Source organism: Carcharodon carcharias, chromosome 7 (genome assembly GCF_017639515.1).
Source record: "Carcharodon carcharias isolate sCarCar2 chromosome 7, sCarCar2.pri, whole genome shotgun sequence".
Classification (NCBI taxonomy): Eukaryota; Metazoa; Chordata; class Chondrichthyes; order Lamniformes; family Lamnidae; genus Carcharodon; species Carcharodon carcharias.
The window spans coordinates 12,521,585-12,545,276 of record NC_054473.1 but is presented as its reverse complement, the minus strand read 5'-3'; the positions used below and the strand labels follow the sequence as shown (position 1 = coordinate 12,545,276).

Here is a 23,692-nt window from a genome sequence, read left to right as displayed (position 1 = left end):
CAGATTAGCTTCAATTCCAGATTTTGTCAATTGAATTTAAAATTCCATCAGCTGCCATGGGGGATTTGAACCCATGTACCCATTAGCCTGGGCCTCTGAATTATTAGTCCAGTGACATTACCACTATGCCACCAGCTCCCCAAGTGGTGCATGTAAAGACTGTTTAATAAAGCCAGTATTTGCTTATAGTTATCTGTGAGATGGGTGTGTTTGTTTCTCACTGCCTATACCATGCGTGATATTTCCCACACTGCATTCCTGGTTCCTAGCCCACCTCATTATTGCTTTCACATTATTTGGTGGACCCTTTGGAAAGCCTGTACAGATCCCCAGGTGCCCATAGACCCCAGCTTGAGAATCTCTGCTCTTAGCGACGATTAATATCTACAGGTCCAGTAGCTTACTGAAAACCACTCGGGCTTGAGTCACGTGGAAGTTATTGTTGAAGGACTGGCACATACATGTTGCAGTGGGAAGAAGCACGCTTAACAATAATTTATCAGCTACTTTAAAATAGTGTAAAGAAGTCAGCAGAAAGAGAAGGTCATTTGTCCCATTGAACCAGCTTCATTAAGAATCCATCTCGGATTGTCCAATCGTACCTCCCCTTTCATCTGCTGATCCATTACTTTTAAGGAATATGTAAGTTTGTTGCTGATTGGCTAGCACTCCAGGGCAATCTGAACTTCCCTTTAAACCAGTGGTAAACTTGGGGAGGATCCTGCCAAAAGTCTCCCTTGACGTGGCTTGGTCAAAAGATATACTAGGCAGCATGACTGGAAGTGAGGGTGACAGGAAGAAACTGGGCAGATTACTCAACTTGTCTGTGTTGTGGATAACGTTGGAATATTTTGTGAACACAGTTTAAACCACGCTAAGCTAGAACAGAAAACACTCAGGTTTTTTGTATTACAACACCCAAAGCTAAGAGATGGCCTGTTACCAAGATAAGGGAGGTGGCTGCTTAGAGATCCAGATACCCAAACACCCAATGACACTGGGAACTGCTCGGCCTGCCCTGCACAGGCATGAGTGAGTTGGTGCTCAGATACAGAAATCTCTGCGTTCCTAAGAGGGGCAAACCATTACCCGACCAAGATTAAAACTGAAGTAGCCACAGCACGTGGCACCTCTGAAGTCAGTTAATGCAGAGTCAGCATGGCGAGGCAGAGAGGGGTGGATTAATGACTGCACACGTGCAACCCACGGTAGCCGAATAGTTTGCGGACAGAACATTGCCAACCCCCTCCAGCCCCACAGCTCCAAATTTAGGGCTCTCGGAACAGTCGAAGTCCAGAACAGAAGCAAGAACCTGAGCCTAGGAACCAAGTTGTGTTACATGTTTCTCATTTAATGTAACCTGTAGTATAAACCCTGTAGAGAGTCAATATTGATTAAAGCTTGCTGGTGGAAAAACCACTCGGGCTTGAGTCATGTGGGAGTTATTGTTGAAGGACTGGCACACGCACGTTAAAATGGGGAGAAGTACGCTTACAATAATTTATCAGGTGCATTAAAATAATGTTAGGAAGTCTGTAGAAAATGAAGGCTGTTTTATTATTGTTCAATAATACCTCCCCTTACATCTGCTGGTCCGTTACCGTTAAGGAACATTTAAATTTGTTGCTGTTGGTCCCCTGGAAATAACTCCATGGGCGGAGTTCTCCCATCATTGCCCACGGCAGGTTTCGTAGAGAGTGGAAGCGGAGAATCCGGTGCCAGGCAAAAAAATCGGAAACCCGCTGTCATACAAGCAGGTCGCAATTCACCCGATGGTGTTTTCATGGCGGGTCGGTTACCCTGCCGATTGGTGGCGCAAACGGCATTGGCATTCATTAGCGTGTTATGAACGCTCATTCAAACAGCTGCTCGCCGGCATCTTCCAAAGTTCTGTCACACCAGCGGGAAATTACTTCGGCGTCAAACCGGTTTGAAGAGGGGTGGGCGTGCACAAGTCAGACCTCAGTTCGCTGGTAACTTTGGGGTGAGTGGAACATACCTGCCACAGCCCTGCGCCAGTCTTGTTGCGCTAAACGCCACTCTGCCGGGGCTGCAGGATTGGGCTGCTCCTTCTCTTTGCTTTCATTGTCCCGAGGAACACCACTGTGCTGTGGTGCTCACACAGACCTCCACTTTCAGAGACTAGCACTTCAACCGAGTTGGGGGGGAGGGCCATGAGGCGAGGGGCCAGGCTGACAAACCGAGGGGGGCAACGAGGGAGGGAGGGCTGTGGAATGGCAGTCGGGGGAAGGGCAAACACGACGGGAGCTTTCCTGGGGTGGCCCTCTAACCTCTTGTTGCCGCCGGAGCGATCAAGGTGTCTGGAGAGAAAGGGGGAAGACCTCCTTGCGATGAAAGTCACTTAAAGCCAATAGCTTCATTAGCGCTGTTAAAGGGCTACTCAGAACTTAGTGGCTTCACATCACAGTTGCTGCTTCTTAAGAGTAACACATAGGAATGTGGAATTTGGGATTGAAGGCAAGAGTGAAGGAGACACAGCTGGATCATATATTGCATTCCATTGATTAAGGCCTGTCACATGTTTACCAGATGTGACAATCCTAATGGGCCAAAGGGCATCCACTCATTGACCATGAGCAACTGATTGGTCATTAATTTGCCACATCAGAGATTGGAGCACAGAGCTAGGTTGGGTCAATCATCTCACTTAAACTTTACCAGCCCACGCAGGGCTTAAGATGTTACATATCTGCGATGCCAGCTTGGTCACCTTGATGTGTGTGCCAGTGTCTTAGGGACAAGGCGGTATCAGCTGCCATGCAAGTAGGGCAGGAAAAAATATGGACCCTTAAAGTCTCCAAACGTATCATCTTCTGAGCTTTGCTTTCTTTCCCCTTGAATCATTAATGTCTTCAATGTTTCCTTTCGGTGAGAAGGCAAAAGTGCATATGGATCCAGGGCTTAAAGCTGCCTTTTTCAGGGTCCTAATGCAATGGAGGAGGCGAAGGAGGGAGAGGTGACTCCGCATGCAGCTCCAGCAGGAGGGACATGGTCAAGTGGAGCCACAGCATGAACAGGAGGGTCAGGAGGAGAGACCCAGACAAAGGAGTGAATCGCCAGACCTAGGGTTTCTCGTCCAAGAGTCTCCTATTTACAAATGAGCGAGAGGCAATGCCTTGCATATCTGCACTTGTCCTGCACTCTGGTACATCACATATGCCACATCCTTCGTGAAGACCTGATGCCACGTGAAATTGGAGGGTATCCCCTGCCAGTGGCTTTGAAGGTGACCGCTGTACTCAATTTCTTGGCCTCTGGGTCTTTCCAAGGATCAACAGGTGACCTGTGCGGCATCTCTCAGTCCGCAACATATCGATGCATAAAGGGGGTCACAGATGGCCCTTTACAGGAAGACCCATCATTATGTCAGGTTTGCTCTGGACAGATATAGCCAGACTGCGAGATTCACCGGCTTCGCTGCCACCTCAGGCTTCTCTAGAGTGCAGGGTACAATCAGCTGCACCCATGTGAATATACGGGCTCCACGGCAACAGGCCCTAATCTTTATAAACTGCAAGGGCTATCATTCCGTCAATGTACAATTGGTGTGTGGTCACCAGAAGTACGTGCTGCACGTTTGTGCACGGTACCCTGGGAGTTGCCAAGACTCAACGAAGGTTGAGGGAGGGGACCTGATAGAGATGTATAAGATTATGAGGGACATAGATAGGGTGGATAGGAAGACACTTTTTCCATTAGTAGAGGGGACATAGATTTAAGGTAAGAGGTAGAAGGCTAAGAGGGGAGTTGAGGAGAATCTTTTTCACCCAGAGGGTGGTGGGTGTCTGGAACTCACTGCCTGAAAGGATGGTTGAGTCAGAAACTCTGGTAACTTTTGCCATAGCCTCTAGGGTTATGGGCCAAGCTCTGGAAAATGGGATTGCTGTAGTCAGATCTTTGCTGACTGGTACAGACACGATGGGCCGAATGGTCTCCTTCTGTGCTGTAGACGACCATGAGCCCATGAGTCTACGAGTCCTACATCTTAAGCCACTGAGATTTTCGAGGGGCTGCTACATCTGCAGCTTGGCTGCTTGAGGATGAGGGATACCCACTTACGCACTGACTGATGACACCGGTGCGTTGCCCTCAGAGTCATTCCGAAGAGAGGTACAACGCTGCTCACAGGTCCACGTGCTCCCTTATAGAGCAGACCATAGGGCTTCTGAAGATGTGTTCCAGATGCGCAGACCGCTCAGGTGGCTCACTACAATACACTCCCATATCATCGCAGTGTGTTGCGCCCTTCACAATCTGGCTACGCAAAGAGGTGACCCCCCCACCCCCCTCCCCAACAGACGATGCCCTGGAGGAGGATGAGAGCTCACAGATCCAGAGTATGAGTGCGATCACGTCATGGAGGATGGAAGACATGGGAGACCTGCCTGTGATACGGTAATTGCTGACAGGTTCCAGGAAGAGTAAAGTCAATTGAGGGAATATGGCCACATCTTTCCTAGCCCTCAATGCCATCTTCTTTCAAGTCAGGGGATGTCCACCCACTTGCAGAGAGAACGAGTCCCACATTCACATTTACCTCACAATTCGCCAGGCTATAATCTTTGCTTGGGTCAGTGGGACCCTGTGAGTGAGCTCGCTCTGGGAACTGAGAGTCCACTCAGGAACAAGATCGATGCAAGAGAAGACTTGTTGAAGCCTTTACCACTATCTAATGATGCAAACACTGCTGCGACCAAGATGTGGACATGCCCAGGGACATCCTCCTCCTGTGCATTTCTTTTCTCCTGCCACTACCACTGAGGAGACACAAATGCTGCTAGTTTATCAATGCTGATGAGCTGCCCTCACTCAATGATGTTCCTTGAGGAAGAAGGGTAAGAAACGCTTACATCACACACTTCCAATAAAGTTTTAAGCACATCCCCCTGACATCGCACAAGGGGTGCAGATCCAACTGAGGTTGACATGACAGGACTGTGAATCTCACAGTGGGACTCAAAATAAGAGCTCTGCAAACTACAAAATCACAATGCCTTCAGTTGACAGGAATGTTCACATAACCATCAAATGTATTAACAAAAGTACAATTTAGTTACATGTCTAGCACACCCGTGACCCAAAAGTGACATCAATTTTTTTTTTAACGTTCCTAACTCTAGCGCTACTCCTGGGTGCAGCCCCAACATCTGCAGCAGAGGTGGAGGCAGCCAGCTGACCGCTACGTCTTGATGTCTGTGATGACCTTGGCGGACGTTCTCCGGTGGCCTGTGGCCTGGAGGGCCCTGGCCTGACATGGGCCACCTGCTCAGGGGCAGGAGCACCCTCGGCGGCCTGAGAAGCTGGAGCGGATGGGGTCACAGGCAGATGGGGGCTGTGAGTGGCTGCACACCCTTGGAGTGACCTGAGGGGAGGCCCCGGGATATCCGGCTGATGCTCATCCTCCCTGTGGGTGCCTGTGGGGCCCCATCCTGACTCCTGCAGGGAGGTCAAAGTGCCTCGTCCCCATGTTGCCTACATCTTGATGGTGCCCACCAGGGTTGGTGGCCATGGAACGCAGGGCCGAGCACAAATCTGGCAAGACCCGCTGGACCAAGGTCTCCATGGCGGTCACCAGCCTTCCCATGGTGACCTCGAGGCGCTCACATGTCGGAGCCACGACATCAGACAGAGCGCGGACGGACCCCTCCATCGTTCGCTCTAGCCTGTTGAGCGACTGCCGAATCTCTGCCTGATGTTCTGCCGCCTGTCATTGCGTCTCCAGCATAGATTTGGAGCTGCTTCCAGAGGCTCATCATCCGACTTGGACCGAACAGGTGGCTGGTCTCCAGCAGCCCTCCGAATGCCAGAGACCTGGGCTGCCCCTACCTCCGACTGCAGCGGGGACGTGTCAGTGAGGTGTTCCCCAGAAAGTGAGCCTGAGCCTAATCAACAGCTCTGCCCCATTGACGTGTGTGTCTCTGAGCTGGTGGAGGGTGCACATGAACATCGTGACGGTTCTTCCAGATCTTCGTCCTCACATGGGGTCTGGGGACTCGCACTGGTACTGGAATAGCTTGGGGATCCTCGATATGCTTGTGTCTAAAAAATAGGAGAGGGCTCCAGTTAATGAGCATGAGCTAGATTAGACTGCACGTGACTCACTGTGATTGTCAGGACTTGATGAGGCGATGAAGCTGTGATCCGTACTAGCTTGGAGAGCCCAATCTCCCCTTTCCCACAGGAACGATCCCTGTCCTCCCCAGCCAGCTCGGCTGCAGCCTCCTCGAATTCACTGTCAGACATCCCTCGCCCAGTCTGCGCCCTCTCGTGCCTATCGTGCGCCAGTTTGGCCTGTGTGAAGAGGAAGGAAAGGTATGTGATGAGAAGGGTTGGAGCAGAGGCTGGGTGAGATGCATGTCCCCTGTGTGTGTGGTGACCCCTCCCCAGAAGAGCCCAGAGGATGGAGCGTGAGCAACGTGAACGACGGGATGTGAAAGTCTCGGTGAGAGAACGAGATTTGATATGTGTCCCCTGCTAATGGTTGCGTGAAATTCCTGAAGAGAGTAGGCGTTTGAGTGCATGATGCCCTGATGAGAGTTTGATATTGGAAGGTTGTTGAAGGATGACTTACCCTGGTTGAGCAGATGAGATCATTCATCCTCTTCCTGCACTGGGTGGCACTTCGGGTGCGGGTGTCAGCCACTCTGACCTGCTCCACTACCGTGTCCCAGGCCTGAGGGGTGAGGCTGCTGTACTTCCTGCAGCCATCCATGGGGTAGAGCACGTGCCGTTGCCCCTGCACAGGACTGACCAAGACCTGGAGGGCCTGGTGGGTGAAGCGAGGTGCAGACTTCGCCCTGAGGGCTCTCGGCCTTTCTCTTATGGGTTGCAGACATCTCCGGTGGGCTGGAGAGATTGAGATTGTGAGCTGGACCGGGGTTTAAATATGGTGCCCGGACCCTTCGAACCTGCCAGCTGATGGCGGGCGGACGAATGGGGGGGGAGGGGGGGTGGCGGCGAGACGTACCGCTACATAATTAATGAGGCTCCAAGCGTAGAATCGGGCGCGAGTTGCCGCCATTATGGTCGGCGGGCAGGGCACTGCTGAAACCACCCACCACCGTGCTTAGTTTCATTTTGGGGGAAATCTGCCCCACCTGCGGGTAATTCTCTAATCCTCAAATCCCCCTTTCTCCACAGTTATCAATCCAGCTCCTTCTTGTAAGATGCAATTTGACTTCCAAATCAGCTGCTTCCTCTGGAATCTGTTCCATGTCCCCACGAGGAATATGTTGGATGAAGTAATATTTTACATAACTATCGTGTTCAATTCTGATTCATGGTCAACCGAACTCTGTGAATATTTGGGATTCCTTTTTAGTAGAACTGTTACCATCTTATCTCCGTGCCACCTGCTTGTGCAACTGGCCCTGCAAATAGATTTTATTTATAAAGAGTTTTCTCGGAGATGATGCCTGATATTAGGAATTCTCGATTTTAATATATAGCACATGTGAGAGCTTGGAAAATACACTTGTGGTATGTAATGGGAATTAGCAGACAGTCAAAAGTTCCCAGACTTTAGTCTTATACTCGCAGTAGAGGACAGGAATGAAGACAATAGCAGTACATTATATGACGCAGCAGTTGATGTGTGCCAGGTGGTCCAAAACCACAAGGGAAACTTGCTCCTGCTATCACAACGGTTTTGCAATTTGTATTTATTACGAGAAAATGTGTGCACTGAATTCAAAAGTAATAAAGTTGACCAAGACCTTTAGAGATATTAAAATTTAACTTAAAATATTTATTAACAAAATAAATGATTTCAAGCACATAAACATGAGACTACAATTACTTACTAATATAATAACTCCAAAACTTCCTAATTAACCTGACTCCCAGTTACACCCACACCTTTAAAGTAACGGTCCAAAATAGATTTTAGATTTAAAACAGAACCAGCAAGTTAACACAATACCCACTTGACATTTGAATTCCAAATGGCTTTTCCCCAGCTTCAGTTTCATTACATAGCAGACTCATGCACACATGGCTGGAGGCTTCCTTAAGGCTATTTCATACACTCCTGTTAGACCTTACATAGCCTTCCTCCCACATAGCCTTTCATCCTCCTTTATATATGTTTCTCTCTTTTTAATGTGTAAGTTCTATTATTCCACATGTCTTTGAAACTGTATCTTCCTCATAATATAAAAACTTTCATGTTTCCAATATTGTCAGTAACCTTTGGGAAAAATAAACACACTCCTTAGCCCTGTTTATCTGGTTAGTTATAAACAGACTAAGATACCTTTGAAACCCAAATCTCTTCATTTGTTTAAAATTGCAAATTCCCTTCACATCTTACATGGTAAGCCAGCATCCTTGTTTACTCATTAGCATGTCAAGCACTTAGCTTCTTTTGATGATTTCAAGCTTGCACTCCAAGTGTAATTAAACCATACAGACAGACCCAACTACACTTACCCCCATAAACCAACTTCACAATAAACCAGAAAAATATTATGAAGGTTATTATACTTTCATCACAGTACAAGTAACCAAAAAAAAAAAGTTATTTTCACACCTCCAGTTTTGTCCTTAAAAATTCTGCTGGGCAATCAACGTGCCAAATAATCGACGTTCTGCTCTGTGTAGAGAACGAAGAAAACTCATACATAACTATGGATGCATCAATAATTTCTGTTTTCTCATTTGAACCTCTTCAGATTTCGATCCTGCAGGATGTGGTGAAGAAGTGTGACCATCTCCAAATTCCCTCAGCTTCAGAGAAGGGGGACAAGGGGGAGAAAGGAGATCAGGGTGAAAGAGGCCAATCGGGGACTCAGGTAATGTGAGGTTTCACCAGTTTTGTGTCTGTGGGCAATGCAGGGCCCAAATGGGATCCAGTGTTTGAACCCTCGTGTAGTGGTAGTTATAATAGTGTATATACATAGGCAGTTGCAAGCTTCAGAGGAGAGTACACGTGCTGATATTAGTCACTACCTGACTTACACCAGCTGCAGAGCTGTACATTTAACATGACAGTTTATGTCTTTGTTATTATCACCCAGTTTAATGAAGTTTAAGTTTCCAAATAAAGAAGAAATTGGTCGTTTGTTGTCAAAATTGTTTTTATGACTGTAGTGCCCCTTTAAAAGTTATAACTATATAACAGAGGAATAATTGATCAGAGTGTTACCATCTCCTAACTGCTAAAAGTATTCTCCTTCTAGGAGTTCAAAGCGCTCATATACCAATACAGCCCCCGCCACTTAAAACTGCCACGTTTAAAATGGATAGTCATAAATATCAGTGAGAAATTGATGATGTTAACAATTTGCATTAATAGAAATTCTAATGTTCAGGCACACTTTGTGCACTAAAACCCCCTAATCCTCTCCTTGTGTGTGGTCTCAGTTTGTACTGAGCATTGACTGCACGAAGCTGGGTTGTATTGCCTGCTGTCTTCTTGCAGATCTCTCAACAGTGGTCCACAGCTTTCTTATTGATCACTACAATAGCATTGTCCTGTTATACTATCCATCATACGTACCAGACAAATTGCATTCACACCAGCCTGGCTGCTTTAAGTTCTTGGGACTGTACTACTCTCTCATTGATATTTTAAGAAACAAAGGAAATTGGAGGGAAGGGAAAGTCAATAAAGTACCACCTTCCACCCGCCACCCCCCAAAAGTTTTGTAAAATAATGGTGTAATAGAATCATATAATCAAACCGCATAGAAGGAGGCCATTCAACCCATCGTGCATGTGCCAGCTCTTTGAAGAAGCTGTTCCATTCAGGTCCACTTCACAGATTTTACCTCACACCCTAGAAATATAAGAAAAATGCCCATTTTCTTTTTAAAATAAAGGTACATTAATTTTCCACTCAAGGCACAGATGCTCTATGAGGCTCTCATGCTCCACTCGACCATCCCAGCAGCTTCAGCTATGGCCCTGGACTAGCTGGGAGAAGGAGTAGGTTTTCAAGTTACCCTGAAAGCAGCTGCCTGAGAAACCATTCTGCAGGTTGGGATTTCCCTGGAGAAACTCCACTCCCCTCTATCCCCATTCCCCTTCCCCCCCTCCTCCACTCCCCCATCTTCATTCCCCTTCCCCCACTCCCCTATCCCCGCTCCCCCCCCGCTCCCCCATCCCCCTGTCCCCCGCTCCCCATCTTCATTCCCCTTTCCCCCTCCCCGCTCCCCCCCCGCTCCCCCATCCCCCGTCCCCCATCCCCCCCCCACTCCCCCATCCCCCGTCCCCCGCTCCCATCTCATTCCCGCTCCCCCATCCCCATGTCCCCGCTCCCCTCCCCATTCCCCTTCTCCCCTCTCCCACTCCCCCCCCCATCCCCCATCCCCCTGTCCCCCATCCCCCCCCCGCTCCCCCATCCCCCCGTCCCCCGCTCCCCCATCTTCATTCCCCTTTCCCCCACTCCCCCCTCCCCACTCCCCCATACCCCCCCGCTCCCCCATCTTCATTCCCCCTCCCCCACTCCCCCCTCCCCACTCCCCCATACCCCCCCGCTCCCCCATCCCCCCGTCCCCCGCTCCCCATCTTCATTCCCCTTTCCCCCTCCCCGCTCCCCCCCCACTCCCCCATCCCCGCTCCCCCATCCCCCCCACCGCTCCCCCATCCCCCCGTCCCCCGCTCCCCCATCCCCCCACTCCCCCTGTCCCCCGCTCCCCCATCTTCATTCCCCTTCCCCCACTCCCCTATCCCCACTCCCCCATCCCCCCCCGCTCCCCCATCCCCCCGTCCCCCGCTCCCCATCTTCATTCCCCTTTCCCCCTCCCCGCTCCCCCCCCACTCCCCTATCCCCGCTCCCCCATCCCCCCCCCCGCTCCCCCATCCCCCCCCGCTCCCCCATCCCCCCCCGCTCCCCCATCCCCGCTCCCCCATCCCCCCCCGCTCCCCCATCCCCCCCCGCTCCCCCATCCCCGCTCCCCCATCCCCCCCCGCTCCCCCATCCCCCCCCGCTCCCCCATCCCCGCTCCCCCATCCCCCCCCGCTCCCCCATCCCCCCCGCTCCCCCATCCCCCCCCGCTCCCCCATCCCCGCTCCCCCATCCCCCCCCACTCCCCCCTCCCCACTCCCCCATCCCCCCCCGCTCCCCCATCCCCCCGTCCCCCGCTCCCCATCTTCATTCCCCTCCCCCATCCCCATTCCCCTCTCCCCTCCCCCATTCCCCTTCTCCCCTCTCCCACTCCCCACCATCCCCATGCCCCCATCCCCATTCTCCCACCCCCATTCCCCTTCTCCCCTCCCCCACTCCCCACTGTCCCCATTCCCCTTCTCCCCTCCCCCACTCCCCACTGTCCCCATTCCCCTTCTCCCCTCTCCCACTCCCCACTGTCCCCATTCCCCTTCTCCCCTCTCCCACTCCCCACTGTCCCCATTCCCCTTCTCCCCTCTCCCACTCCCCACTGTCCCCATTCCCCTTCTCCCTTCCCCCACTCCCCACTGTCCCCATTCCCCTTCTCCCCTCTCCCACTCCCCACTGTCCCCATTCCCCTTCTCCCCTCCCCCACTCCCCACTGTCCCCATTCCCCTTCTCCCCTCTCCCACTCCCCACTGTCCCCATTCCCCTTCTCCCCTCTCCCACTCCCCACTGTCCCCATTCCCCTTCTCCCTTCCCCCACTCCCCACTGTCCCCATTCCCCTTCTCCCCTCCCCCACTCCCCACTGTCCCCATTCCCCTTCTCCCCTCCCCCACTCCCCACTGTCCCCATTCCCCTTCTCCCCTCTCCCACTCCCCACTGTCCCCATTCCCCTTCTCCCCTCTCCCACTCCCCACTGTCCCCATTCCCCTTCTCCCCTCTCCCACTCCCCACTGTCCCCATTCCCCTTCTCCCCTCCCCCACTCCCCACTGTCCCCATTCCCCTTCTCCCCTCTCCCACTCCCCACTGTCCCCATTCCCCTTCTCCCCTCTCCCACTCCCCACTGTCCCCATTCCCCTTCTCCCTTCCCCCACTCCCCACTGTCCCCATTCCCCTTCTCCCCTCTCCCACTCCCCACTGTCCCCATTCCCCTTCTCCCCTCCCCCACTCCCCACTGTCCCCATTCCCCTTCTCCCCTCTCCCACTCCCCACTGTCCCCATTCCCCTTCTCCCTTCCCCCACTCCCCACTGTCCCCATTCCCCTTCTCCCCTCTCCCACTCCCCACTGTCCCCATTCCCCTTCTCCCTTCCCCCACTCCCCACTGTCCCCATTCCCCTTCTCCCCTCTCCCACTCCCCACTGTCCCCATTCCCCTTCTCCCCTCCCCCACTCCCCACTGTCCCCATTCCCCTGCTCTGTTCCCCCATCCGCATCCCCCTCCCCATTGCCCACTGTTCCCATTCCCCTTTTTGCCCTTCCCCATGTCCCAATTCCCCTGCTCCCTTCCCCACTCCTGATTTTCACCTCTCACCACCAACACCCCCCCTCCCCCCCACTCCCCACTTCCTCCCATCCCCCACTGTCCCTACCACCCTTTGCCGCACTCTCCCCACCCCATCCTAACCCACTCCAGGCCTGGCATTTTGCAGTGCAATTGCTGTGGGACATTTCCTGTTGCCCGACATCACTAAAGTGGCCTAGCAAGAAGGGAAGCCTAACCTGAGCTTCTTCATGTAATTTATATGTTGAAAGAATTGTCGGGACAAACTGCAGGTGGGGGGTGGGGGGGGGGGCCAGTAACATTTTTCATTTTAAAAGGTAATGCTTTGAACAAAATACCCCTTCTCTTTTCCTTCCCTTTCATAGTTAATGCAATGTTAAGACCAATATTATTTTTCTTATAAGCCAGCTGTTTTTCCACGAGATCTGTGGACGAGAGGTGATAAATATCGATTGATCCGCTGTGGACTGGTCGCAGGTTTTCTTGGACAAGTTTCTATTTCTGTCTTGCGTGATATTTTGCAGGGAAACCAAGGGTCTCCTGGTGAAAGAGGATTTAAAGGGGACAAAGGAAGTCAAGGTTTTCCGGGGCCTCAGGGACCACCAGGCCTTGCAGTGTCAGAACGAGGCCCTGAAGGTCCTCCAGGTAAACCTGGTGAACCAGGAAGACCGGGTATCCCAGGACTACCAGGCCGGGCTGGAGAAAAAGGAGAGACTGCACGTCCTGGAGAAAGGGTTAGTAAAAAGTCAGCACGTCACATTCTCTCTCCCCTTCCCCTTTCCTCCCTCCCCACTTCCCCCCACCTTTTCTTTTGCCTCATTTCTCTCTCTTTCACTCGCTTCCATTATTTATTTTCCTTTCTCTTTAGCACCTTTACAGGCAGGGTCTTCCCCTCTGGATGAAACAACGCTTCCTCAATCTCCCTCTAATCCTGCTACCATTTACTTCAAATCGATGTCTCCCTGGCTTTTGACCCCTCTGTAACGTAAATAGGTTGTCCCTGTTTAGTCTGTTTTGCCCCTCATAATTCTATTGTCATTAAACTCACCTTTATTTTAGGTAACAAAATCCAGGCCAATGGAACTGATCAACCGATGAGTGTCAGGTAATTGCAAGAAGGCAGGAAAGCTTTGGGGCCGAGGGCCTTTCAGCCCATTCACTCTCTCCCAGCAGAATATTGAGTCTACGACCTTTCTATTCCCACTCCAGTGCATTGACCCAGCTGGCCATCTTGGCAACTCATTCCAGCCATCAGTAACTCTCTGTGTAAATGAATGCTCCCTGTCACCTGTTGTCTTCCCTTTGCATCGGTGACTCTCTCCCTGATATGCCTCTGAACTGCGGAATCTGAAATTCTTGCTCCATCTTAACTTACTCCATCCTTAATCAGCTCTTGGATTGGGACTGTTAATTCATTTTCAGTGTTTGTTTATTCCATGCTCCTAAATGGTTGCACCAAACTCTGTTAATGTTCACTGTCTAGGAATGTGCAAGCTTGCCTGTAAGATTGCTCCTCAAAACTTTCAACCTGTGTTTTAGTGAGACCCCTTTTGATGCATAATCTTTACACTTGTTTATACGATAACCCCATTAAAGTTTGTAGTGGTAGCTTGGTGTATATTATTTCTGTTCTTAATAAACATGTCATGCAGAGGCAGAATGGTCTTGGAGGGATAGACTGGGAGAGCGATTTGGTCAAATATGTCATGTCTCAAGGTCATTTCTGTTTTCCACTTGATTTTGCCACAGTCGATTATGTTTCCTTTTTTCAGGGTGACAAAGGGACAAAAGGTGACCAAGGAGACCCTGTAAGTATTAAAGATCTAACCTTACGTTACAGAGTTTTTACAGTTCTTTGCACCAGGAGACTCCTCTCAACAGCTTGTACACACGGGCCGGGATTTTCGGGCCCTGTCGTGGTTGGGACCCTCCGCGGGTGATGTGGTGCCCCAGCCAAATGTCCATTGACATGCGGCAGGACCAGAAGATCCTGTCGGCGGGCGAGTGTGGGAAAATCCCGCCCACAGTCACTGTTTTGCATCAAAACATTCTGAGCGACTTTACAGAGGAGAGCTGGGCCGTCAAACTGGGAGTAGAAGGGGTTGGGTGGCCAAAGACATGGTGAAACTGTGAGGTTTTGGGTTTTTTTTTAAGTTGGAGAGAGCAGTAGAAAAGGGAAAGATGCCTAGGAGGAGAATTGCAGACAGCTCTCCATTCAGTATCAAAGTTTGCACCCTAAGCAAAACAATAAGTAAACATCTGCACATGGGTTCAAACCATTGAGGGTAACTTTGATTTTGAAGGCACAAAACCCATGAGAGCAAGCGGACAGCCTGTTTGAGACCTTTCCCAACTATTACTTAAATTGACCCAATTCAAAGTCAAAGTCCGGCCCAGTAAATCTGGTGAAGTTGTTTACCAGTATTCACCAGGCTTCAGAGGATGATCAGTGTTAGTCATGAGATTTGTGCAGGTATTTGTACTTGCTGATGGCGCTCGATTCTCAGCCCCTTGAGCCTGCTTCACCATTCAGTCGGGTCCTGGCTGATTTGTCCCTCAGCCCCATTTACTTGCCTTGGATCAACCGTTCACTGTTTCTGCACCCAATGATGTTAGGAGTATGGGCAAGTCGTGCGGATGATAGAGAGGAAACATTTGAAATACAGGCTTATATTCTCAAGTCTTCTCTCACAAGCCTTCCTGCTAAGGGTGCCGGACTAATGTAAGTTGGAATTCTATGGAAGGGTTAATTGACTTTCACCTTTGAAACTGTGGCTCAGCTTCAGCATGGACAAGTGACCTGAAATCGCCTTCCATTGAAGGCTGTAAAAACACCTGCAGAGGTTTTACCAGCTGCAAGGAGTAGATAGCAAGCAGGAATGGGGAGAAGAGTTACAAGAGCTGACTGCCAGGTTACCCAAGAGTACGCAACTTAAGAACATAAGTAGGAGCAGGAGTAGGCCATACAGCCCCTTGAGCCTGCTCTGTCATTCTGACTTTCTACCTTAACTTTGCTTTCCCGCCTGATACCCATGTCTCTTGATACACTTACCAAGTCCAAAAACCCATGCGCCTCAGTCCTGAATATATTCAACTGGGAATTCTCAACCCGCCGGGTTGAAGAAATTTCTCGTCATCTCAGTCCTACACGGCTGACCCCTTATCCTGAGATTATGGCTCCTAGTTCTAGGCTCTCCAGACAGGGGAAACAGCCTCTTGGCTTTTGAGGTTTTGAGGTGGCATTTAAAGCTGGAGAGAAATGTTAGCAAGAAAGAGAGATTTGGATAGGAAAATCCCTGAGGTGCAAATCTATGCTAAGTGTGTTAGGAGGGGTGAAGTGTTGATCATTCAGAATCAGATGTCTTACATAGAATTTACAGCACAAAAACAGGCCATTCAGTCCATCTGGCTTATGTTGGTGGTTATGCTCGACACAAGCCTGCCGCAACCTGACTACATCTCGCGCTATCATCACATCCTTCTGTTCCTTTCTCCCTCATATACTGATCCAGCTTCCCCTTAAATGCGTCTACGATAATCCCCTCAACTACCCTCTGTAGCAGCAAGTGCTACATTCTCACCGGTCTTTTTTGAAAAGAGGTTTCTCCTGATTTCCTTATTGGATTTATTCGTTGTGTGTTTGTGCTCCCTAGCTTTGGGTGAGGCTCATTCTAGTCTATGTTTCCAACTCATAATGATGGTTTATGTTCCCATTACAGGGGCGAGATGGTCCACAAGGCCCAAGAGGTCTTCCAGGTCCTGCGGTAATTATCAGAGCTTCTTAACAGAATTAAATATCCAATGCATTTCCAGCTGTTACCAGGATTATTAGTCACCTAGAGTGTCGATCCATTAGAACACAAGAATTAGGAGCAGGAGTAGGCCATTCAGCCCCTCGAGCCTGCTCCAGCATTCAGTTAGATCATGGCTGTTCTGATTGTGGCCTTAATTTCACATTCCTGTCTTCCCCCCATAACCCTTGACTCTCTTGATGATCAAAACTCTCGTCTGTCTCTGCCTTGAATTTCAACAACGCAGCCTCCAGTACTCCCGGTGAGGGGAATTCCACAGACTAATGACCCCCTGAGAGAAAGAAATTCTCCCCATCTCCATTTTAATGGGAGACCCTGATTTTTTAAGCTGCATCCCCTAGTTCTATTCTCTTCCACAAGGGGAAGCACGCTCTCAGCGTCCACCCTGTCAACATATTATCGAATGTTAAAGCATGAGAAGGATCATTGGACCTGTGCTAGCTCTCTGAATTTGGTGTTTTTGACCACATTTGACCCTTTGTACAGTTCAGAAGTAAGGGGCAGGATTTTCCCATGAGCTTCAGAATCCCAACGTCGGGACAAATGGAGGTCCCAGGCGCACACTTGTTGGCACAAGACCAATCCGGTGATCTTCCCGGAGGCAGCTTCTTAACTGGACACTCCGAGCTCGATGTCCTGTTCAGGTCAGCGGGTGGGTTCCTGATTTTGCCAGCCCAATCACAGGTCCGGCAGCTCTGAAGCCTCGGCAACCCCACCATCAGAGGTGGGCATCGCTGAGGCATGTCGTGGTCCCTCTGTACACCTTAACATGGAGACTCCTTTTGAGGGATAGAATGAAGTATATTAACTAGAGGGAGGAAGCCAGTAGGCCCAGCCAATCCGAGGGGGTAACTCCACCCAGTGGCTGTTTGGGGCTGCAGGTCTGAGCTCTCCTGCTTTGCGCCCCTCGGCCTCCAATGGCCTCCTGGATTGGCACAGGGAGGTTGCCTCCATTAAGCTGGCAGCCTCTACACATGGTGGGCTCAACCCTGCTGCTGGCAAAGGGCGGGCGAGTCAGTAAAATCGCTCGCAGTTGGGGCCTGAATTATGTAAATTTGCTGCCCACCTCCATAGCTTTCACTGTCCCGCCCCAGTAAAGTTCCTCATTGCAGGAGTACACAGGGAGAGACCCACTATTTTCCAAATTTCAACTCTCTATCCCACCTTCCCAACCCCACCAACTCTGGGGCCAAGAAAATTCAACCATAGGAGGGGGAAAGTGTGTAATATGTGGGAAACACCATTTGACATGTCACCATTGATTCTCAAAGTATTTCAAGCATTTAGTATGTGTTTCTGTTGTTTCTTTTTTATTGCAAGTAGAACATTGTTTTCAGTAACCAAACCTGATTGTTTGTAGAACAGTCACCTCATAATATTTTTCTCGCCATTATCTCAGGCCAAAATGCCAGAAATAAGCGTTGGTGATCCTGGGGTAAGAGGACTTCCAGGGCCACAAGGAACGAAGGTCAGTATCTGAAAAACAAGAAGCGTTGTTGGGAATATTTGGGGATCACCGTAACATATTGTTATCTTGCTGAGTTCTCTCGACCAGGTTCTTCCCAGGCTTCCGGTGTCAAAAATAACCGTGTCCTGTAAGCGGTTTTCCTGCTTTGACATGTCAAAAACATGTGGAAGATTAAGACCGCCATATTTACGAGGTGACTGATGCTTTCGGGTCCCGACACTAGATCAACTGAAAACAAGAGCCTTTGCAATCGCTTTTCAGCCAATCAAAGACCAATCTACTCAAAGTTGGTCCACCTCTAAAATGGCTCTTGAGACCCCAGACTGTGGAATAGAGAAAATGAGGTTTTAGCAATAAAAAATTTTAAATTCCTCTTGAAGCAGTCCACGTCCAAATGCAGCAAGACCTGGACAATATCCAGGCTTGGGCTGACAAGTGGCAAGTAACATTACGCGCCACACAAGTGTCAGGCAATGACCATCTCCAAAGGAGAGAATCTAACTGTTGCCTCTTGATGTTCAATGGCATTACCATCACTGAATCCCCCCACTATCAACATCCTGTGGGTTACCATTGACCAGAAACTGAATTGGACTAGCCATATAAATACTGTGGCTACAAGAGCAGGCCAGAAGCTAGGAATCCTGTGACGAGTAACTCAACTCCTGACTCCCCAAAGCCTGTCCACCATCTACAAGGCACAAGTCAGGAGTGTGATGGAATACTCCCCACTTGCCTTGATGAGTACAGCTCCCACAACACTCAAGAAGCTTGAAACTGTCCCAGACAAAGCAGCCCACTTGAATGATACCACATCCACAAACATCCATTCTCTCCACCATCAATGCACAGTAGCAGCAATATGTACCGTCTACAAGATGCACTGCAGGAATTCACCAAGGCTTCTTCGACAGCACCTCCCAAACCCATGACCACTACCATCCAGAAGGACAAGGGCAGCAGATAGATAGGAGCACCACCACCTGGAAATTCCTCTGCTAGTCACTCACCATCCTGACTTGGAACTATATTGCTGTCCCTTCACTGTCGCTGGGTCAAAATCCTGGAACTCCCTCCCTAACAGCACTGTGGGTGTACCTACACCACAGGAACTGCAGTGGTTCAAGAAGGCAGCTCACCACCACCTTCTCAAGGGCAACAAGGGATGGGCAATAAATGCTGGTCCAGCCAGCGAAACCCACATCCTGTGAATGAATAAAAAATAAAAAGATAAAATTTTTGATTAAAAAAAGTAGAAATACAAACTGTTTAGAACTTAAGTGAAACCAATAGAATTGAGAGATCAATTGAGAAGTTAGGACAAATGGAACAAAACTGCTTTTGCTTCCTTTTAACTTCTAATGTACTTTTAAACTTTACATTTTTGATTACATAATTGATCATTTTATTGCTGTAATGTTAGCGCTTGTTTCTGTGGACCTGAGGTAACAAGTTGCGACTTTATCAGCTGTGACTCACTGGGTAGCTCTCTCGCCTCTTGGTCAGAAGGTTGTGGGATCGAGGCCCCCTCCAGACAATTACGGACGTAATCTGGGTTGACGCTTCAATGCAGTCGTGAGGAAGTGCTGCACTGTTGGAGATGCGCCTTTCAAAGGAGGCTTTAAGTTCCCCTGAATGTGAAAGTGCCAGGGGATCAATTTCCAAGAAGAGCAGCGGAGACTTCACTGGTGCCTTGGTCAATATTTACCCCTCAAACAACATCACAAAAACAGCTGATCTGGCTGTTTGTCACATTGACGTTTGTGGGAGCTTGCTATGCACAGAATTCCACCAGTGACCACACTTCAAAAGTGCTTCATTGGCTGTGAAGTGCCTTGGGAGGCGCTATAGAAATGCAAGTCCTTTGTTTCAGCTTTGGTTAAGTGCCATTTTGCTATTCAGAAAAGGTATCAGCATTAAGAAAGGGGTAAATGTTCTGAATCTGAACTGGGAACCAAGGTACCCAGCCCGCCACCAGCTCCAAGTCAGAAAATCGCAGGCGTTGTCCTGACCTGGGCTGGTGGAATGTGACCTTGATGCACGTCTTTGCGTGACCACACTTTCTGCGTGACATCTCTTTAATCATGACACTGGAGCTGTGAGCGGTGAAAATTTTGTACCACGGACGGATACTGAATGTTCTGTTCCCTTCATGTTCTTCGCTCTGCCTCTAATTTTCAATATGCCATGTGAGGATGTTGTGAAGATATGGGCCTCCATTTTTCCGGTCCGTTGGCGACAGGGAAAGGCATCAGGAGGGAAGCCCGACGTTTTCCGGCCGTCATGTCATATTGCCAGCGGCAGAGAGGCTGGTGGTTTGGCTGCCTGCTTGGCGTCCAGCTGAGCTATTTAAGTGGCCTTCCTGCCTCTGTGGGCATTTCATCCCAGTCGGGTGGGCCCCTGCCCAAGGCGGAGACCACCAGGTAAACCAGTGGCGGGATTCCTTCCTTGATGGGCACTTCATACCCCGCGGAGGGGGTCCCATTCCCACCCCCCCCCCAAGAGCAATGATTGCTGGTGCAGCAACGATGCTGCCACCACTGCTTCCTGACCCCCCCCACCACCACCACCACGCACCTCCTCATTCGCCGGGACCTGCCTGCCTGACACCAGCTTCCCCGCAGAATCTTACCGTGGCTTTGATGGTGCCCAGTCGTTCAGACACCCTGTCCCTGGAGTTGCAACCTCAGCAATGGCCACCGCTGGCATCGGTGGTACTGAGCTGTCAGCCCTCTGATTGGCCTGGCAGCTCTAATGGGTGGGCCACCGTCCATAATTGGAATGCGGCCAGTGGCGGCCTCTTAATTGACGCCTTTGGCAACATGCTGCCCTAGGTCCCACCCTCTGCTAAGAGGGTTGCCTTCCCCCTTTTGGCCCAGGTGGTGGGACTTCCAGGTAAGCAACAAAATTCAGCCCATTGTTGACTTTGGAAAGGTCATCAAGAATAGTGTATGGACTGGGCATGACGTTGTGGTGAATGGGACACTAAGCTCTTACACACCATTGCCCTCTTCACCCTCTGCTTCTGCTGAAGATACTGACTCAAGGAGGGGCCCAGCACCTCACCCAAATGGCCAATTTTCATGGGTTAGCTGAGAATCTGACCAGCTACTTGTCTATGAACGGCAGCACAGCCAAAGTCAATCCAGTTTCTCACCTGATGTCCACACGACTTCCAAGAGGAGTCACGGGCGAGCAATCAGAGTGGGAGCCCCAAGAGACTTCCTTTCCTTTCCCCTACCTTGGTTCTGTGGTCAGTGTTTCCTACTTATCCCAGGTGACATGAATAACTCAGCGGAGGCTATAAATCGAGCCATTGAACATCTTAGTTTGTATGTCTCATTGTCACACTCTCTGGGCCAATAGAGGAAAGAGACGCCAACTGTTTTTTTTATACATATATTCATAGTTGGGGTGTGAACGTCATTGGCCAGGCCAGAATTTTTGACCATCCCTCATTGCCCTTGAACTAAAGGGTTTGCTAGGCCATTTCAGAGGACAGTTAAGAATCAACCACATTGCTGTGGATCTGGAGTCACGTGTTGGCTAGACCAGGTAAGGGCAGCAGATTTCATGATTATTATTAACGACACTATAATTTTAGCCCAAATTTATGAATTAATTAAATTTAAATTTCTTGCAGTGCTATTGTGAGAATTGAACTGATATCTCTGGATCATTCATCTAGGCCTCCCTACTACTAACCTAGTAACAGACTACTAACCTAGTAACATTATCACTAGGCTACCATTAGTGATGCAATGACTAGCTGTTCCTATATTCTAGGAGTCAAGAACAAAACCCAAAGTCTTATCTATTCCCCTTCTGCCCTCCTGTTAGTCACATGATTCAATAATAATGGAGTCATTGACTAGTCACAGGTGTTAATCACAGCCAGTTGGTTTGCAATGGTTACAGGCATAAAAATCTTGCATTTATATAGCACCATTCACCACCATGGGACATCCCAAAGCACTTTACTGCCAGTGAAGTAATTTTATTTTGAAGTGCAGTCATTGTCGTAATATAGGAAATACCACAGCCAATTTGTACACAGCAAGCTCCCACAAACAGAAATGTTATAATGACCAGATAATCTACTTTTTATGATGTTGGTTGAGGGGTGTGTATTGGCCAGGACATGGATGATAGTTCCCCTGCTCCTTTTTTGAAATTGCACTCATGTCCTGTGTCCTAACATGTTGCTTTCTGAATGAAATCCAAGTAATTTGAATGAACCAACTCTAACTGTTTCTCTATGGAGCCTGTTCCATAGATTGACCATTCCTTCACTGAAATAATATTTTCACAGGTTAGGTTTGAACTTACGTTTCTTCTCCTGGGTCGTTTTAAATCTGGTTTCCTGTTTTTGCAGGGGGATAGTGGACCAGCAGGACCAGTTGGACCTAAAGGAGATAAGGTCTGAGTATAGTAAGTTTCTTATAGCCTACTCCAGTTACGCAAGGCCATAAACTAATGATGGTTAAAGCTGAGGACAACCTGGGTTGGGTTGAGTCAAGACTCAACCTGATTTTTGGGGACAGTTTTCTTGGGAATTTTTAAAACCAAAAATCAAATTTGAGAATAAGGGAAAGGTTGCAACAAAAGACTCAAGGTTGTATCATTGCATGGAGTCATAAAAAGCCTATTTTCAGCACTATCTCCCCTTTAGTTGGGGAACAGTCTTTGAGTTGGCTTTATGCAACTTCAAATAATAACTGGCATTGGTGTAAGTGGGCACTGTAGAGGTGATCGACTTTAAGACGATCTTCATTGTACTTAATGTTCTTGGGCAATATGATCAGCGTAGAAGCATTTGGAATGTTGTTATGAATATTCAAGTGTATTTATTCCCCTCAATTTTTGGTTGATATTCATTGCTGACTGGCTTATCTGTCATTAAAACTGTGCTGTTGATTGCAGGGAGACGTTGGAACAAAGGGAGACCGAGGTGAAAGAGGTGAAGTGGGCGAGAAAGGCAGGGATGGCTCGCCGGTGAGTATTTCCTGTTCTACGTAAGAATAAATCATAAGCCTAGTGGTTAGAGGGAGACAGTGGTGTAGCGATAATGTCACAGGGCTACTGATTCCAAGCCCCCAGACAGGGGTTCAAATCCCACCACAGCAGCTCGCGTAGTTTAAATTCAATGAATTAGTAAACCTGGGGGAGAATTTTCTCCCCGCCTGGTGGGCTGGGCACGGAGCTGCCTCGGGGAGATTAAGAAAAGTCATACAGATGTGAAAAATTAAAAAAATAAAATTATTCAGACATGTCCCCTCGTGTGACATTGTCACATGAGCTGGGACAGGTTTATGAATTTACATGAAACATTTTATTAAAGTTATAAACCCTTCATGAAACCTCATCCCGCCCGTGGATGAGGTTCCATGAGAAATGCGAAGGCCGCCTGGGCTCTTCGCCTGCCCCCTCCTCCCCCCTCCACCGCCAACCTTAAGGTTGGACATGCAGCCCTGACAAGTACTTCAATTAATTGATTAATGGCCTTAATAGGCCTTTGACAGTTCGGTCAAACTGTAGATCGGAGTGACGCACAGTGATGTCGAGCGTGCGTCATTCTACACATCGGCGAGCAGGGCCCATAAACATAAGACATAGGAGCAGAAATTAGGCCATTCGGCCCATCAAGTCTGCTCCGCCATTCAGTCATAGCTGATAAGTTTCTCAACCCCATTCTCCCGCCTTCTCCCCGTAACCTTTGATCCCCTTACCAATCAAGAACCTATCTATCTCGGTCTTAAATACACTCAATGGACCTGGCCTCCACAGCTTTCTGTGGCAATGAATTCCATAGATTCACCACTCTCTGGCTAAAGAAGTTTCTCCTCATCTCTGTCTTAAAAGTTCTTCCCTTTACTCTGAGGCTGTGCCCTTGGGTCCTAGTCTCTCCTACTAATGGAAACATCTTCCCCACGTCCACTCTATCCAGGCCCACCCCCGCACGCTGACCAGATGACTCTGCCCCTGGAATATAAATCTCGTCTCAGTAAAGGTCACCATGAAACTATCATTCATTGTTGTAAAAACCCATCCGGTTCG

The 23,692-nt window shown here is 49.4% G+C and overlaps 1 protein-coding gene across 1 annotated transcript in view; it reads left to right on the top strand.

Annotated features, from left to right (window-relative positions):
• col7a1 (collagen, type VII, alpha 1) overlaps positions 1-23,692 on the top strand; it is a 242,415-nt gene that overhangs the window by 114,000 nt on the left and 104,723 nt on the right. Inside the window, exons 56-62 of the mRNA XM_041191107.1 lie at positions 8,694-8,813; positions 12,880-13,089; positions 14,128-14,163; positions 16,075-16,119; positions 17,567-17,635; positions 22,011-22,055; positions 22,559-22,630. Of these exons, the coding sequence (XP_041047041.1) occupies positions 8,694-8,813; positions 12,880-13,089; positions 14,128-14,163; positions 16,075-16,119; positions 17,567-17,635; positions 22,011-22,055; positions 22,559-22,630 (597 nt within the window). The remainder of the gene's footprint in view (positions 1-8,693; positions 8,814-12,879; positions 13,090-14,127; positions 14,164-16,074; positions 16,120-17,566; positions 17,636-22,010; positions 22,056-22,558; positions 22,631-23,692) is intronic.